This window comes from Stegostoma tigrinum, chromosome 27, assembly GCF_030684315.1.
Source record: "Stegostoma tigrinum isolate sSteTig4 chromosome 27, sSteTig4.hap1, whole genome shotgun sequence".
NCBI lineage: Eukaryota > Metazoa > Chordata > Chondrichthyes > Orectolobiformes > Stegostomatidae > Stegostoma > Stegostoma tigrinum.
Window position 1 is genome coordinate 42,734,137 of NC_081380.1, and position 19,191 is coordinate 42,753,327.

Genomic DNA, 19,191 nt, shown 5'->3' on the forward strand with positions numbered 1-19,191 from the left:
TTCTGCTTTACATTTTGCAGATTTGCAGAGGATGAAACCAAGTTGATCTTAACCTTTCCCTATATGCTGTCAAACTTGATAATATGCTGCTCTTTATTTCTTGGATTCAGAAATTTTGCTATTGTTTGGTAGCTTGGAACATGCTTGGGTCAATGAGCCTATTCCTGGATGGATTTTGACCCCATCCATATACTTTGTCTGTAATTTCTTTCTTGAAAAGATCATTCATTGTCTTTTCATGCTGTCCATGTGCCAGGATATGCCTTTTGCAAATTTGAATATTCATAAATTTTGAAAACCAATAAAATACATAGTGAAACTAAACCACCACATTTAAAACATGAGATGAAGTATGATTCACTTATGGGCTGCTGGTAAGAAGCTGAACTGAGTCACACAAGATAAGGCTTGAGTTTTCAATGTAAATAAGTGTTGTGATGTATTGTGTGTATGTTGTCAATTATTCCTATTTGTAATAAATGAATTGAAAAATGGAGAATGCTGAATAATCTTTTGAATGGTTCAAACATCTATTATTGACTGCATCTTCTCATTTCCAGGCAGTACCCAACCTAAGTAAAAGTGTCGCTTGCTAAGTGAGAGTAGTAAAAGAAAGTTGTTTACAAGTAATTAATTGTACTCTCTTCCCCAAAGGTGGCACGCATCATATGCGGGCTACATATTTACATCATGAAGCCAAATCGTTGTGTTTTTGGATCAGATCTGTTTTTGTTTTAAAATCATTCATGGGATGAGGGCATCACTGGCTAGGCCAGCATGTGTTGCCATCCCTAATTACCCGGAAGATCAGTTGAGCAAATCACTTTGCAGTGGGTCTGGAGTCACATTTAGGCCAGACCAGGTAAGGATGGCAGTTTCCTTCCCTAAAGGACATTAGTGAACCAGATGGATTTTTCCGACAGTCGCAATGAATTCATGGTAATCATCAGAGTCTTAATTTCAGGCATTTATTAAATTCAAATCCCACCATCTGCTTGGTGGGATTCGAACCCAGGACCCCAGAATGTTACCTGGGTGTCTGGATTAACAGTCCAGCAATATACCACGAGTCCATTGCCTCCCCCCATAAACTTCTTGAATATTGAAGCATGGAAATTATTGTATTGTGCAAATCTTTGGAGCTGCAGATTATTCACTATATGCAGTATGACACAATGCACAATATTTTAAATGCTTGAAGTGAATAAGCTACCTGAAAAAATACTATATCAGTGATTCAAAGTTTTAACCTATTTTTAGTAATTGTTATGTTGCTGATTTTACTTTTTTATCCTTCAAATACTAGCTAGCAGTTTTGATTAATCTAATCCCCTTTGCCAGAATAATTGGAACTGTACCCAAACAAGGGGTCAATAATGTACCTTGCCAGTTGGTATCTTCAGTAGAAGTACATTTGATACCTGGTGGTTGATGTTCATGAAATGTTCAACTGCTGGAGCACCATTGTCAAGTCTGATCCCTTTTTAGTGCATGTTGTTGGAATATTATGAGTAGAGTTGCCATTGATGTATTCTTTCCTGATCACACTGCTAATGCCAAATGTAGTATTGGCACTCCCTGTGAATTATAGGATTCTGCTTCTGCTAAGGAATAAAAAGACCATTTGTAGCACTTTGGTCTCCCTTCATGATTGATAATGGCTTGTCGTTAAACCTGTGACTTCCAGCATGGTTCAGCCATTTGCTTGTTGTATTAATTGTTTGGGTGCTTCTACAGTAATTATATTTTATTTGCAGTTGTATAGACCTATCTTTTGGCTTTCTTTTGCTCGTTTTCTCTTAAAATAACAAGTTATACCAAGGATTTAAGTTTGAATACTTCTAGTTGCATACACACAGCTTTCCAAGATCAAGGTAGATAGGTGATCTTTTACTTGGCTTTTCAAATAAGGTAACAAAGTGTGAAGCTGGATGAACACAGCAGGCCAAGGAGCATCTCAGGAGCACAAATGCTGCTTGGCCTGCTGTGGTCATCCAGCTTCACACTTTGTTATCTTGGATTCGCCAGCATCTGCAGTTCCCATTATTTCTTTTCAAATAGGTGTTTACTAGTAGACGATCAGGCAAGACATTTGATCAGTTAGAGGTGGGAGTTTGCTTTAAATTGCTTAGATTCTCGCCAACTGTTTTTCTGGTATTTATCATGAACATTTATTCTTGATTCTGTAGATGGTAATTGTCTCCAAATAAAATTCTGTAGCTGCATGGCTTATGGCGTTCATGCAGTAATGAGCTATGTCACTGTCTTTTTTTTATAATTATCCTCCCATTTCAAGATGCTAATTGTTAATTTGGAAGCCGTTTTCACTGGTACTAGCCCCTTTCCACCCAAGTGGCAATTTATTGTGAGAAAGCTTAGGTATTAAGTGTCAGCAGGCTTCACAGCCAAGTCCTAATTCTGTCGTCATCTAAGCCAGCCTCTACACTTTTCGAAATGTCAGCTTTTGTGCTCCTGAGATGCTGCTTGGCCTGCTGTGTTCATCCAGCTCCACACTTTATTATCTTGGATTCTCCAGCATCTGCAGTTCCCATTATCACTCTACACTTTTCTGGTGTTTGTAAGCAGAGTGATAATGGGAACTGCAGATGCTGGAGAATCCAAGATAATAAAGTGTGGAGCTGGATGAACACAGCAGGCCAAGCAGCATCTCAGGAGCACAAAAGCTGACATTTCGAAAAGTGTAGAGGCTGGCTTAGATGACGACAGAATTAGGACTTGGCTGTGAAGCCTGCTGACACTTAATACCTAAGCTTTCTCACAATAAATTGCCACTTGGGTGGAAAGGGGCTAGTACCAGTGAAAACGGCTTCCAAATTAACAATTAGCATCTTGAAATGGGAGGATAATTATAAAAAAAAGACAGTGACATAGCTCATTACTGCATGAACGCCATAAGCCATGCAGCTACAGAATTTTATTTGGAGACAATTACCATCTACAGAATCAAGAATAAATGTTCATGATAAATACCAGAAAAACAGTTGGCGAGAATCTAAGCAATTTAAAGCAAACTCCCACCTCTAACTGATCAAATGTCTTGCCTGATCGTCTACTAGTAAACACCTATTTGAAAAGAAATAATGGGAACTGCAGATGCTGGCGAATCCAAGATAACAAAGTGTGAAGCTGGATGACCACAGCAGGCCAAGCAGCATTTGTGCTCCTGAGATGCTCCTTGGCCTGCTGTGTTCATCCAGCTTCACACTTTATTATCTTGGATTCTCCAGCATCTGCAGTTCCCATTATCACTCTACACTTTTCTGGTGTTTGTAAGCAATAAATAGGTTGCCAGAGATTCTTTTTCCTACCAAGAGTATCAGTGTCAGTTATTGCCCTCCACTGTATCTGGCTCTGTTCAAAAGCTTGTATCTCAGTAGCTGAGCAGTTGCATCAAAAGATGTTGTAAAGTTGTTTGTCATGTTGGGAAACAATGAATGTGCATATCAGGAAGATGCAAAAAGCACCTGGGACCCAGCGACATGATTGAAGGATTAAGCTTTTTTAAAATTGAGTTTTTGCAAACAGTATGGTATGGTTAGGGAATTTTAGGTTAGAACTTTCATATGACAAGGTAACAGAACTGTAGGAAGAGATACCAATGATGGAATAGAGACAACATAATATAAAAAGTAAAGGAGGTGCTGGAGGAGTGAAAGATTTTGTGACAATGTATAGTTGGAAAAGACTGCAGAAGTGAGTGGTTTTGCTCATTTGGTTGTAAAATTAATTGCTTCTGGACCTAGCCTGAGGTGGTAGCTAGGGAAGTTGATGAACTCTGGCTGCAGAAAGACTCATTTTGTCTTGTACACATCAGGACAATTCAAAAGAAAACCAATTCAAAGGGGAAAACTGGTATCTATACTGCATGAGAGGGAAGTATGTATTGGTTAGTAAGTAAACTGTGATCAGCAAAGGCTTTGTCATGGAGAGCGATGGCTGATAGTTAACAGCTAGGGACAAAGTGGCCCTCAAATTTGAGTGCCAAGGTGGTCAGTTTTGGGAAAGAAGAAAGAGATATTTACATTTCTGCAGTGCAGTTTGCCGCCACAGGGTGTACCAAAGTGCTTTACAGCCAGTGAAGTACTCTTGCAGTGCTCTGCCACTGCAATAGTTTGGAAACAGGGCAGCCAATATATACAGGAAGCTCCAGATACTGTCTCTCTGGATGTTTTTGGATAAATATTTACGAGAGTACATACCCGTCCCCTCCACCTGATTTCCAAAGTAGTCTTATGGAATTTTTTACGTCCAAGTAAGAGAGCAGACGGGGAGTGCAGTATTGTATTTTTGTGCTTATGTTCTGGAACTGAATTTGAATTTTTTGAACTTTTTTGAATCTGGTATGTTTGATTTCATGGAGAGACATCTGATAGCTGACAAAGGACTGTGTTGCAACCCATGTGTTTGTACCAGTCAGTCAATAGGTAACAAGCAAGGACTCTGCTTTATCTTTCTCTAAACTGCTTCAGTTCACACTTGAGAGTAACACAATAAGGTCCCAGAGGTCACCTAGTAGGAGCAAAGTCAAATCATCATGAAGGGTTAGAGAGAAACATGTATGTAGAGAATTTGGAAAGACTGGATTGGTCTTAGTTTTGTTTTGCACGCAAAGGAAGAAATATGTTTAGCTGCTTAATTATATCATTTTCCTGTGGCCAAGGCTGCAGGCAGATGAAAAATATTGAAGGGGGTGCAATCTCTGTAGCGACAGTACATGATCCAGAAATCCATACAAAAGGGATTTTGACTAATCACCCATCATATAATCGTGTGACCTGGGAACAATAACGGTTCTGAGATTAGCTGACTCTTATTTGTACGAGCATTCAACATTGTTGTATCGTGAGGTGCCAGAAAAATACTGGTAGTATTATTGTGTATTTGACATCTGGAGGTAACATCAGAAAATCTTCTGCTGTACAAGTAATTTGACTTTGCTACTTTTAAAAGACAACTCTTTTTTGTTTGCTTTTAAAGTTTTTTTTAAAATCTAATACTTTGAGAATATAGTAGACATAGATCGTATAGAACAATGTATCATAAAGTTTTTTGGCAGTGACAGTAGAAGCTGTAATTATATTAATACACAAACTTAGCTGAGAAGCTCTCTACCAAACTGGGGTAAGGTCTCAATCCAAACAGGAAGCCTTGGAAAATCTTTTATGCGGTCAAGTGTGTCCAACTGGGTTAAACTAAAATGATGGGTCAGAAAAAAAAAGTTAATTTGTACAGTTAGATTGATGAACAGAGTCCACAGTTAGCTGCTCTAAAGACAAGAACAATCCTTAGTAATGCCCTCTGATAAGGAATACATTCTGTAACGTGACAAAATGCCGATGGCAGGGAGAACCAAAAAAAAGTGCAACATTTTTCAACGTAACATACGGATGATACTTTGTCAGAATCTGCATATTTCAAGGCAGCCGCCCATATTCAAAAATATAAATTGTCGTTGCATTCATTCTGAAATTTGAGACGGGTGATTCAAAATTTACTAGCTGCAAAATAATTCATAGTCTGGTTAGTTCATAATGGTGTGAGGCAAAGAATCCTTATGACACTCTCTGCTCTCAAGGTTAAATATTTGCAACTATTTCTGTAGAATTGAATATGATTGGGGCTGTAATTGAGATGCTGTATACACTGATTTTTTTAAAAATTATAGCAATAATTAGTTAGCTATACCTAATGTGCATCTCAACTATATGATAATCATATTTGCAGAGTTAGGCCTGGATGTGAAATAAACTTCCTGGTACTCATTGGGCTGATGCAGGAGGAATAACCATTTTGTTTAAGTGCAGTAGCATTGTTAGTCCATGTTGAGTTGTGTTCAACCTTGCATAAACCTCTTTAGAAGAATACTGAAGAATGTTTAAAGGAATCCTAGTGGTAAGCCACTCATCTTCATACCATGTAAATATCAGATCATCCAAAAATCTGCAGCCTGTACCCGATTCTATGCCTTTTTTATTTTGTTTGTTGTCTTCATTGCTGTCATCGCTTACCTGCATTGGGTTCCCATCCTTTTGAAACTCATTTGGTTGAATACCTCCTCAACATCTCCTGTATCCACTTCCAACACTATCCTTATCCTCAATTCCCAGCTCTGCTGAAACATTTCTCCGTTGATATATCTTTGCTCAGCAATCCTGGTCTTTAATTGCTGGCTGTGTCTTCAATTGCCTAGGCAGCACATTCTGGAATTGTTTACTTCAGTTTCCCTTTACCTCTTTACCTTCATTGTAATAATGAGATTCACAACCACTTGACCAAGCCTATAGTCACCTCACTAAATACCCACCTTTCACTATTTCCTTAGACCTGCAAATGGTTTTTTAATGTTAACGGAATGACAGCAGTGGAAGCTATGTTAAAGGACCATGCCATTCTCGTAAGCATTTGTTCATGTGTGCGTCTGACAGTCAGCGTTTAATAGTGTATAATTTCAGTGGGTCCTTTTTTCTTTGTAAATCTTTTATGAACCTGTGTTTACATACTGGTGAATCTGCCGAGAATCTTTCAATGCAGGTTAACTTCTCCAGATGTGCAGAAAAGTAAAAGAATATTAGTTGTGATTGATCATAATTGCTTAATATTTCCTATTATAAAATGCCATTGGTGATTGCTTGGCAGTTAAATTACATTGCAATGTCATTCTACCTTCAGAGCGACAAAAACATTGAAAACATACAGGCTAAAATCAGTAACTAACTTGTGCTGAATTAATTAATTCCCTGAACTTACTGAGAATTAACTTGGGTAAGGGTAAACTGTAAAAGTAGGCTGAAATGTGGCAACCAAAAATATCCAGTGTTAAAGAATAAGTAATTGATAAATATATCCAGGCATATGATCAATTAATAACTAAGTTCAGGAATCACAAACAGAAGACTAAGATTTTGCTCATGGTGTCCTTTTGTGCTTTTCTCGCTAATTTCAAATGAGCGGCTTTTCATTGCTGACCCTTCTCCTGTGAGAACAATATCTCCTTATGATCCCTGCCCCACGATCTCTCAATTTTGAATGTTGATGTCAAATAATTTCTCGACCATCAGTTTTCTAAGGAGAACAGTCCCTCAATCCTGGAAGTGATGTTGAGCTTTTCCTGCAGCTTCTCTACTGTCTTCAAATCCTTAAAGTACAGTCTCCCAAATTGGACATGGGACTCCAGTTGAGATTGAATCAGACACAATGCTGGAGAAACTCAGCATTCTGTTTGTTTTAGATTTCTAGCATCTGTAGTGTTTTGCCTTTATTCCACATTAGACCAGTATTTCTAATGATTACCTGTGACATCTATCTTCTGTAATCTGTGCCCTTTTCAGAAAGTCCAGGATTCTGTATCTCTCATTAGCATTTTCCTCAAACTGCTGTACCACCTTGTACTAACTTGTACTCATTCACTTAGGTCTCTCTTCTAGAAAAAGCTTTGAATAAAACTGAACAATGAAGTAGCAGAAAAAATGATATACAAGAATGCAGGAGGGGCAGGGTCCAAACCAATACTTGGGAGAGAATGTAATAGCTATTCAACTGCTGAGAGATTACTTTTATCTTGTGTAAACTTCTTGATCTCTGAAAATAAATTAATTGTAACTGTTTAATGCAACTTTAATGTTGGACATTGGTAACTGCGAGAACTGTGCAAAATAAAAGAAGAATATCTGTCTTGTATTACATTATACTAATGCCTGTACTTTTCTCCAGGTGCAGTACAGTGACTGCATGGAGCATGGTGTTCCCTTTGAACTGTGAGTTTGGGTTTTGTTGCTTTTTAAACAATCCTTCAGGAAATAGCATAAGAATTGGAAAGTTTAATTTACTAGATGATGCACCTGTATACACTGATTGTTCCAATGGCTAGTAAAAATGTTTTCTTTCCAATCTGCCTCATATGTCCCCGAAGGCTGAAGTGACAACAGTTAGCCTCTGTACTTTTGGACTGGGTGTTGGGGGACTAGCAAGAATTTTTTCTTATTTTGTCAGCTGCTGATTTTAAAACCATCTGTTTGCCCAAAATTATACAAATTGGGCTTAGCTGGATCAAATCACTAATATCTGCAAACTTCGTAATAAAATCGGTTTAGTTATGGAATGAGAGAGTTCATGATATTGGGAAATTGTGCAGGTGTACTAATCTGGAAGGGAGGGCGAAATGAGAAGGGGGAAAATAAAATATAATGCTTTTATGTTGAAAGTTTTCTTTTCTACCTTTTTGCCATCTCTTGCACAACTTGAGGGCTGCTTTAAATTACCATTTTAGTGTTTATAGTGGAGTGATTTGAAGGATATTTTCTTCTGATTTGCAGGGATATGGAGCACTGTGAAAAGTTTGAAATCTCTGAAAATAATGTGAATCGAGGTCCAGAAAAGATCCGACCAGAATGCTTTGAGCTTCTGCGTGTACTGGGCAAAGGTGGTTATGGGAAGGTAAAGATTGTATTGTGTTTTTTTGTTTCAAAAATAGTTTTGTTTTAAACTCAGTTCAACCAGCAAGGCATAAAACTAAGCTGGCATTTCTCCTTGTTGCTTGTGTTGTGCTGTTTCTTACTCTTTACTACCTTTTGCAGCTTAGTCCATTATTTCTTCCTTTGTCTTGCTTTGAACCTATTCCTTCCTTCTTATCTGACTGTCAGTCCCTACTAACCTTTCCCTTGCTCCACTTCAGATTAAAGAACAATCAGAGGGTTTCTTGCTGCAATAGAATTTTTAAATCTAGAAAATGATATGGGAGGTTAAACAAGAGTTCCATATATTTAGATTCAGAGCTGGGGATATTATTTCCACAGAATGATCATTGAATTCTACATAATCGGAGGCTGAAGGAATTTCTTCATCCTTGCTGTCCATATATGGATAGAAGGCACGGCGGTTCTTTTGAGTTAATAATTTTAGTCCCATCCGACAGATCAGATCTGACAGGTCTGCGGTTTGGTTTTCTAGAGGTGAGTACTTTTCATTAGTGATGCTCCCTCATTTATCTATGGCTTTATCTTGAGAGCAGGGGAGAAGGTTGTCACTGGGGCAGAAAGTAATTGGATCCATGATACATGTGAAGAGTTTTTCTGTGCAGTTATGTTTCATGGTTGATATCCCATAGACAGAGCCAAACCTGGAACTGAGGAACTTGTGAACAATGTTCCTCAGAGCTCTTGACTATCAATTTGTGCCAAAAGTCATTTCTTTGTGGCAGAACTGCATGTATCTGAAGCTGATTAATTTCATCTTTGTTGAACAGAGGGGAGACTTCTTTTGTAACACTCAGGTCTGGGTTTGAACTCACATTGTAGAAATGAAAAGACAGTGACGACTACAGATGCTGTTCTTTCATCCTTTTTAAATTTATCAGGTGAATTTCTAATGCTACAAACTGAGATATAATTAGCTAGTTCTCCAAAGTTGTGATAATGCGCTATTTGTAGATTATTGTAGAATCTGTAGCTAACTCAAATATACAAAATTTTCTCCTAACTTTGATCATTTATCTTGTAACATGACATGGTGGCACACAGTTGGCTAAAATACAAAGAGAAATTGTGATCTCGAGCGTGCTCTTATTTTAATTGGAAGATTTTATAAAAACAGATCTTTTAGCAACATTTTTGTGGAATAAAGGTTGTACTGTAGCTTGGTGAGTTGGGGGCTGGGGGAGAAATGTACAGAGAGCTTCCCCAGTGGCTTTTGAATTAATGTAAAATTTAGTATGGTACTGAGCATTGTACGAAGTACCATCCCAGTTTTTGAACTAAAGCATCTATATTAGAGTTGGTCTTTATCTGTGGAGGTGGGTGGGAGAAAAGAGATTTGGAGTAATCTGCTGTTTTGATGCATATTTTAAGATGGTGGCTGAGACCATGCTTTCCTGGCATAACAGCTTACTGATTCTCATGTGAGTGGGCATGTAAAAGATGCCTATTTACTTGAGACAGCAGGGAATGCTAAGGGATGCAAGTGCACTCTGTATTTAATAATAATTGTTTTGGCTTCTCAGTTTAGTGTTTTAACACTGCTGAGGCATGTTCTAAACAAATGTAATCACCAAGTTAACAACTGTGATGTTTATCATAAATAACCCAATACAGTTTTAATGGTTAAGTCTATATCCAAGGCCTTGAGTTACTTGCTAGAAAGTCTGAACATTTCAGTCTAGCTAAGTCTTCCTTTGCCTTTTCCTGAATCCTGTGGCTTTTTTTTCTTTCAGTAGTGATGCATTCTGAAACCTAATGAGTGATGGTGTCAAAAATGTCATCTGTAGTGTAAATTGAACACCTGGATATCTGGGCAATTTCATGTGAAGTCCTTTTTATGAAAGGTGATTACAAAACATTTCCTGGAAATATGTATGCTGTTGCACTGAACTTGCTTCCATTGTAAGGAAGAGCTGCTCAGTAAAGCTTCTGATTTTACATGCTGCCTTGGCTCTGTCATTAGAGTATTGAGCACAGACTGTTTCATAGAAGACGTATGGTATGCTAGGACACTAGTATACCCAGGCAATCTTCTGACAACAGGAGATGACCATTAAAGACCAAAGGAGCTGTGAGATTGAGTAATCTCAGCATTTATCTTTTATATAAAGACAATTGTTTTTTGGAAAGCTAAATCTAAGAGCTGTGAACCATATCTAAATTTACATGCTAGCAGTCAAAACTAATACTGTACAATCTGACTCCTGTAGTAGGGATAAGTAAACACATTACTCTTCTCCAAAGTGACAAAAGTTAAAACTCAAATTTGTGTCTAGGTTTGTGACAGCCATTAAAAGAACAATTTTAAATGAATGTAATGATCTTTCTGAAATAGCTCAAAATAATATTTGTTAAACAACTTGTGAAAATACTTTTATAACAAACTAAATCTGATTAGATTTACATTAGATAACTTTGAATTTACTGTCTGAATTCAGAGTAAAATTAGTGTACTTTCTGCCTTGTGTCTGAGTCATTAGAGAAACAATAGATTAAACCTAAAAGGAGGAGTTATTTTATTGATATCATGCCTGTTCTCTTTGAGTAAAATAGCTGAGTCCATTTTCCTCCTCCATCTGATGAGCATTCATGTATTCCACAAGTTGCCAAATAGTGATCACAAATCAGAAACCTGGATATTTTTCCTAATTTCCTTAGTCAAGGCCACCATAATCATTGTAGCAGCCCATTTGAAATGAACTTACTCAGTACTAACCAGAAATTGGGCATGTGTTCTGCATGAAGGCATTATGCTGTGTTTCCAAACTTGTGCAAACCCCTTGCATTATTGTAGGTCTGATCAGAAAAGAGCATGAGGCCAAGCACAGATAATTTTAATGTCAGTTGACAAGCAGGAAAATGACTCCACTAGGTGAATGCGCAAAACAACTTTGCTAGTGCAAAGGTTTTCTGACCTTGTAGTTTCTCATTAGTTTGCAATTGATCATCAGCAAAAGTATCATTGCAAGTGTCATTTGCCCTATGTGTCTTTTCCAGCTGTCTGCAACAGCTACACAACTGGTTCCAACCACCCTTCTCTTTCTCCTTTTCAACTCTGCACTTCTTTTTCCATCTCGGATAATTCTCCACTTCCCTTTTGAAAGCTGCAAATGGAGTGTGTCTCTACATTTTGGGGTAATGCATTTACTACATAACAAGGTTTTGTGCCCTCTCTGGTTCTTTTGCAGTCACCATAAACTTGGGTCATCTGGTTCTTGATCCTTTTTGTCTCTATGAACAGCCCATCCCTATCGTGTGGGCAACCATTAACCAAAACTTAGCTAGATCCAACATGCACATACTAGAGCAGCTAAGATGTGGGGTGACTGACACACCTTCTGACTCATTCCCCAAACAGAACCTTCAAGAACAAGATTGTGACTGCTGTTTGCTGGACGAACACAGCTTCAACAACACTCGAAGCTCAACAACCAGGATAAAGGAACCCACTTAATTAACTTCTGATTGACCATCCCTGAGTGTTCATTGCTTCCTCCTTGATGCGTATGTTTGGATTGTGTTATAAGGTTCACTGCAGCAGTTAAGATTTTGTAGACATAATTTTGCAAACTTGTGACCTTTTAACACCTAGAAAAACCAGTCCAACTGGTGCATTGGGAAACTGGTACCTCCAGGCTTCCTTACAAGTCATGGAACATCCTGGTTTGGAAGTTTATCACTGTTCCTTCGTTGGATCAAAATATTGAAATTACTTGCCTAACTGCACTGTGGGAGCATTATTGCCACATGGTCAACAATGATTCAAGGTGGCACCAGCATTGTTTCAGATAATTACCGATGCCAAGCAATGCTGGCCTTGTCTCATAAATGAATGGATAATTAAAATGGAAAATATATCTATTAGATTACATGAATCTGTGTACTAACCTTAGTTGGGTTTCAGCCTGGTGAGTTTAGAGTTCTAAAGTAATTTCAAATTGAAAGTGTTTCAAGCTGGAATATTTTTATACTTCATTTGAGAAATTTTCTTTTCCCTCTTGTACACTTGCTCCTTCTCTTGTCTGAAATAACCTTGATTTGATTTGATGCTTTCTAATTTGTGGAATTCGATGTACGAGTCAAGAGTAAAGTGAGAAACATTTTCTTCTTGTTTACAGGTTTTCCAAGTCCGAAAAGTATCAGGAGCGTACACTGGAAAGATATTTGCTATGAAAGTGCTAAAGAAGGTAATGCCTGTAGTCTTTAAACTGTATTCAACTCTCAGTCCTGTAAGCCCCAGAATCACTGCTAATTTTATTTCTTTCTGGATATCACTTTCTTGCACATTTGCAACCAATCTAGTCTTGTCTCCCTTATAAACCCACTGACCTGCATTGATGAAATTTTTATAAGAATATTCAGAATATAATTTCCAAACTAGCTGATATTCATGAGTTATCATGTTAAATCCACACTGTACTTTACACCTTGAATGTTAGTACTGCCCTACACAAATCTGTTATAAAGGTTAGCTTAAAATAAAGTTTCCAAAAATAGTCACAGTGGCTACCCACAACACTTGAAAAATGTGTAGGAAGCACTCTGAGTGCGCTTGTGGATGCATCGTGAAATAGTTACATCTAAGTACCAAAGTTGAAAATTGGCAGTACTGGCTGCTTTTAAGAAATGGATGGCTTTTTTTGGAAACAACATTTGAATCAGCCATCTTAACGCTCTATTAATAGGTACAATAAGTTGTATGCCTTTGAGTTGGAAATTTTAATAGTGTATAAACAGATTTGGGGGAATGGTTTTCTTCATGGTAGGTGGACTTCAGTTTAGGGACATGAAAGGTTTGCTTATTCGACTGCCTTGGTTCCCAATTTGTACACTTTTTCTAAATAATGTGGGGCTAGGAACTTTGAGTATCGAAGTACACACATCAGAAATTCAGGTACAAAAATAACCAAAAAGGTTAAGAGAACATCTTCCGTTTTCTCAGATCAAAATGTAAATGGGAGTCAATTTCGTTTGGGGCACCGGACCTTAGGAAGGATTATAGAGGTTGCATAGGGTAGAGCAGAGATGTCCAGACAGTACCAAAGCCGAGGACAGATTGCTTTAAGTTGGCTTGTTGGCAACAAAGCCTTTCGGTTTCGGTGGTTGAAATGTGATCTAACTGAAAGTTTAAAACATTTTAAAAAGAATTTGATGGAGAAATTATTCCCTCTGTTAGGGAAAGGCAATAAATGCTGGCCTAGGCAGTGACACATATATCTAGTGAATGAATAACAACCACTCCTGATATTAAAGTTGAACAAGACAAAAATGAAATTAAGAAGCACTGTATTGTGCAAGAGTAGATGAAATGTGCAAGGTTTACCAAACACCTAGCCCAAAACAGGATGTGAACCAGAATGTATTTTGCAATACTGAAATTAGATTACTTGGTAAGTTTATCAAAAAAGATAACTAAATGAAGCTGAGGTTCAGCTGACGCTTGGTTTCTATTCTTGTCATAGCATTCTAGAGACTAAACTGTGGAATGGAAAAATATAGTTTTAATGAATGTAAACCTGCAAAATCTGTCTGTTTCACATTTTTCCCGGCTGTCTTCAAGCTACTGATTTGGGTTGATGTTGCACAGTTCGTGGTCTTCAGTGTGTTATCTAAATAGCTGTTCATTTTTGAGCACTTTGTCAGAGAGCTTTAATCAGACTTCGTGCTTATTGCAACTAAACCTTCTCCTGCCCTCAACTATTTCCTAGCCACATACTTTTTCAACAGGCTGCTGTACAGCAATCGAGTAGGAACTCTGAGCTGTTTTACCGCTCCTCCAGGAGCGTAGAGGCTTTTTACATGTTCTGACTTTGCCTAATTTGGTAGAGTTCGATATTCAAATGTTGTATTTTTACCTATTGATTTGGTTCAGTAAGCTGATTGGCTTGCCTATCTAAAATGGTAAGAGTATTCTCCCCTGCAAGAGGGAGAATGCTATTATCGGCTTACTTTTAAGGCCTGTGCTGTTGTTAGTGAACTATGGTGTGCGTTGGTTACGTTTATGGAGAGGGCTGTAATTGGGTGGTTCTCCTGAGAAGAGCAGATAGAAATGTAACAAATGTATTCCATTCTCATTGCAGCGTTGAACTTGATATTTTCATTTGTTTTTATTTCCCTTCTCTTGATTTACACTGCGCACAAATCTTTGTGGATAGGTGCTCCAGATATCAACCTGTGTAGATGCACCATGACAAACCTCCACATCAGGTGTGTCTTGAATGCAGGCTCTTCTAGCCCAGAGTCAGGGACACCACAAGATCCTGTGGACAGATACGCAATGAGCAATGATATTATTTGTCTTTCCACTGTCTTTACCCCAGCACACCAGAGTTTATAGGATTTTCATTAGTTTTGACTGTATTGATGAAACATACGTGTATACCTATCAGTGATTGATTTAAGTGCTGGTAAAATTTTCTGCTAAATGTATTAACAGTCAACAGCAAGTTCTCTCACTGTCACTAGGTCAAATCCTGTAACTCCCTCCCTAACTGTGCTATAGGTGTGCCTGGCATGTAACACTTAAAAGCAGTGTCCATTACCACCCTTTAGGGAAATTATGGGTAGACATTTAATGCTGGCTTTGCTACTGATGTGTATATCCTGAATAAATAATCAAAATGTAGCAGCAAGCACAGGATGCGTGTAACATGAGGTGGCATGTAGTTTGCGGGAAATACCGTTGACTAACCCCACACTCAATTAAGTGGCAGTGATCTGTCACTGCTTGACTGATAGTTACATCATGACCTCTGACTGGCAGTGCATTTGCAAACAGCATCCTGTTGTCAATTTACTGGCAACTGAATTGAAACTGTTGACACAGTTTAGCTTAAAACTTTTTGCATCTGGCAGTGGGCAACTTTGCTGTTGTTTTAGACTTGTTTGGATCAAGACTATTGTGTTCTCATGAATTAAGCATCTAATTTCTTTTCCAGTGCAATAATTTAAGTTAAACAATTTTAAGTAGCCATATTGTCTGTAGCATCAAGTAATTTTTCTTTTGCTTTGGCAGGCAATGATCGTTCGTAATGCAAAAGATACTGCGCATACTAAGGCAGAACGCAGTATCTTAGAGGACGTGAAGCATCCGTTCATTGTGGATTTGATGTATGCTTTCCAGACTGGGGGTAAACTCTACCTCATCCTTGAGTATCTCAGTGGTCAGTACCGCAACTTTTTTTCAATGAGGCTATAATGAATGGCTTGCTGCTAACACTGCAAATGAGCAAGCTACAAAGAGACTGTAGGATTTTCTCAATGGCAAACTTTTTTTATTGATGATTCACATCCGGAATCTTTGCTACACTGCAGTAATGCATTTGTGACCCAGTGTGTTGCATTACAGCATTGCTCACAAAAGATTTTTTTTAAGGACTTCACAGTTGCAACTGAATTTCACTTTGCATCTGAAAAGTCTGCGCTGAAAACTTCAGTCTGTTTTCAGTGGCCATCTCTTTGAATCAGGTTACAATATTAAAGACTAGATATAGTCTATTTTAGAAGGATTCAAAAAGAAAAATGAGGCATTGGTTTGTAATGTTAAGAACGGCTATATGGTATTCAGCAGGTTGAGATAGATGAGAATGGAATTCAGATCATGAATATGGTTTCGTCTTCAAGTGGGGATAAAAATTCCTACTTCTCTATGTATGTAGTATAGATTCCAAATTTATGGAATAGGTATGGAAGCCAAAATCTGAACGTCCATTAAAGTTGAGTTGGAACAAAACTTTTAATTCAAAGGAAAAACTGAAAGATCTGGAAATCTGAAATTGAAAAATGCAGAAAATATGCAGGCAGCATTTGTGGAGATGAACAGCACAGTCAGTGGTGACCCTTAAATGTTGTGATGATCCAACATGTGAGGAATGATGGTTGAGTCATGATCCTTTTTGAATGGCAGAGCAGATTCAAGGGTTAGTCACTTCACCTGATGAAAGAACAGCACTCCGAAAGCTTGTAATTCCAAATAAACCTGTTTTGAATATAACCTGGTGTCATGTGACTTCAGACTAGTTCGCCCCAATCCTACACTGGCATCTCCACATTCTACCTTGATTGTGGCAGGTGACTTCCAAGAAGACAGTGGAAATACTTTATACATTTTCTCAAAGCATCCCCAACTCGTGGGAGATCCTGCCTTATGACCAGCCAAAATCAAGAATGCTCATTGAGGAAGACAACAAAGACATTGAGAGATTCTGTTGAAACAATCGTAGGTGGTGATGAGCCAATGGAAGGATGTGCAAACTTCAGTACACCCTATCTTCCAACTTTTCAGCATCTCCTGCCCACGTGTCAAAATCTGCATTGGACTTATTAGCTATCTGCAACCCAAAGAGGAATCAAGTCGTTCTCAATCCTGAGAGGCTGTCGATGAGTAAGAGACTATGGAAACAGCACTGAGCCTATTACAACAATCACAACTTGGATTTCTGTAGCATCTTTTAATATTGGATAAAATGTCCTGAGGCCATTTATGAAAGTACAGTTGGACAAAAGTTATTGCCAATCCAAAAGACAATTTGAGAGTAGTAACAGAGCTTTGGTGAAGAGATCAGTTTCAGGATTTGCAGAGGGTACAATGGAAGTTCATTTAAGAAGCTGTCTAGCATGAGAAGATTTAGAAAAACCAACAATGCGTTGGGGTAAGTAGAAACAGACTTTTGTTGTTAAGCAGTGAAGGACAAAAGGCCAGGAATACAAGATCAAATCTCAGTTGGAACTGAAAGCAGAAGCAATTTCTTTGCAAGATTGTGAGGCTGTTGAATTCACTTTGCGAGTTAATGATTGAGGGAGAAACTTGGTCAGCATTCAAGATTAGATTGGATAGGTGGATAAAGGCAAAGGGTTTGAAAATAAATCGTAACAAGGCAGATAAATTGATTAGAATTGTTTGCTTCTGTGAAGGAAAAATGCCCACCAGTGCTGGTTGGACCAATTGGCCTGTATTCATAATACATTTATTTTGTACACTTTAATATATAATCTAGTTTTGTCTGGGTGGAACAATTGTTTTAATGTACCCAAATTTCAAGTAAACATTTTAAAGTGTCAGTGATCCTGATTATTTTACATCCCTTGTAGTGAAAACACATGCTGCACTGTCTCCTATTTTTGATTGCAGTTTTTAATGTTTAACTCCTGACATCCGGTGATCTAAATCTTATTGGGAACTACTATTGTCAGCATTAATGTTTAACCAACAAGAGTATGTCACAATACGGCAATACTTGTCTCTCAGGAAATTTTGCATCTTAGATTATTGCTGAGGTTGGTTTATGGAATTGGAAGAGATGTATATATCCAGTGTTTCCATGGCCCCAAAATGCTTTGTCACTGAAGTACATTTGAAGTATGGTCACTGTTAAAATGTAAGAAATGTGAAAGTTAATTTGTTGCAGAGCTAGTAGTGTGATACTAACAAGAAAATATTATGATATTCATTTAAACAGTTCAGAGATTGAGAAACAGTTGTACACCCTTTAGTCCAACTCCTCCATAACGACCAAATGTTCTAAACTGATCTAGTTTCATTTGCCGTCATTTGGCCCATATACTTCATGTACACATCCAGATGCCTTTTAAATGTTATAATTGTATCAGCTTCCACCACTTCCTCTGGCAGCTCATTCCGTACATACATCACCCTCTGTTAAAAGGTTGCCCCTGGGGTCCCTCTTAAATCTTTTCCCCATTCGCCTAAAGCCTGTGCTGTTTAATTTTGGACTCCCCTACCCTGGGAATTTTATTGTCATACTATCTGGCGAGAGAATAATAAAATATCAGTAACAGCAGAAGTAGTGACAGATGCTGCCTTCAGGTGGGAAACTATCTTGCAAATTAAAGCCTCAATTGAGAATGTCGTTACTGCTGTTGAATTGGTGTATAAGGGAAATGTATTTTTAAAATGCCTGAGCTTCTTCAACCATAAAGGAAGTGATTTATTAAGGGCAACATTCTAATGTTCACTAGACCATGCAATTTCCCCAATCATCCTCCCTTCTCAATGACAGATTAAAATGTTTTGCTGTTTAAAAGTTTAAAAGTAAATAGCAATTGTTCTGTCATACTGCACACTACAAAATGGCCCTATGTAGAGCCAAAACCAGGAAGTTCTTGATTCTGTATACAAGTATAGTTTAAAGCACAAACAGAAACTGCTGGATAAGGCTAGCAGTTCTGGTAGCGTCTGAGGACAGAAATCAGTTAACATTTCAGGTCAAGTGACCCTAGTTCTGAGGAAGGGTCACGACCTGAAACGTTAACTCTGATTTCTTTCCCCAGATACTGCCAGGCCTGCTGACTTATTGAGTAATTTTTACAGCGTCCACGGTTCTGAGTTTTCATTAAAGTTAGCATGAGTTAACATATCGTGGAGGAATACAGATGTGAATGCTTTATGATTGTAAACCGAGCCAGCTGTTTATTGTATTAGCAGATTCAACGATTCCTTTATTTTGGATCCACGATTGAGAGAAGACTATCTCTCTCCAACTCTTTGTCATTTTCCCAACAATTGCCTTAGATTTTCAAATTTTACCACAGCTTTATCACTTTCACAATTCAAATCTCAGCCTTAGAGTTGTGGGCAGCAAGCAGTACGATAAATGGCACTTCCCAGATGAAAGAAAAGATCCACAGAAGAAAACGCTGTAGTCCAAGTGGCAGATTGTTACCATATATTGATTTGAGC

At 38.0% G+C, this 19,191-nt stretch overlaps 1 protein-coding gene across 2 annotated transcripts in view; it reads left to right on the top strand.

The window, feature by feature from the left end:
• LOC125464566 (ribosomal protein S6 kinase beta-1) overlaps window positions 1–19,191 on the top strand; it is a 77,111-nt gene that overhangs the window by 5,484 nt on the left and 52,436 nt on the right. For both annotated transcript variants that reach the window (XM_048557085.2, XM_048557086.2), the window contains exons 2-5: window positions 7,732–7,775; window positions 8,334–8,454; window positions 12,611–12,679; window positions 15,508–15,655. In XM_048557085.2, coding sequence (XP_048413042.1) covers window positions 7,732–7,775; window positions 8,334–8,454; window positions 12,611–12,679; window positions 15,508–15,655 — 382 coding nt within the window. The remainder of the gene's footprint in view (window positions 1–7,731; window positions 7,776–8,333; window positions 8,455–12,610; window positions 12,680–15,507; window positions 15,656–19,191) is intronic.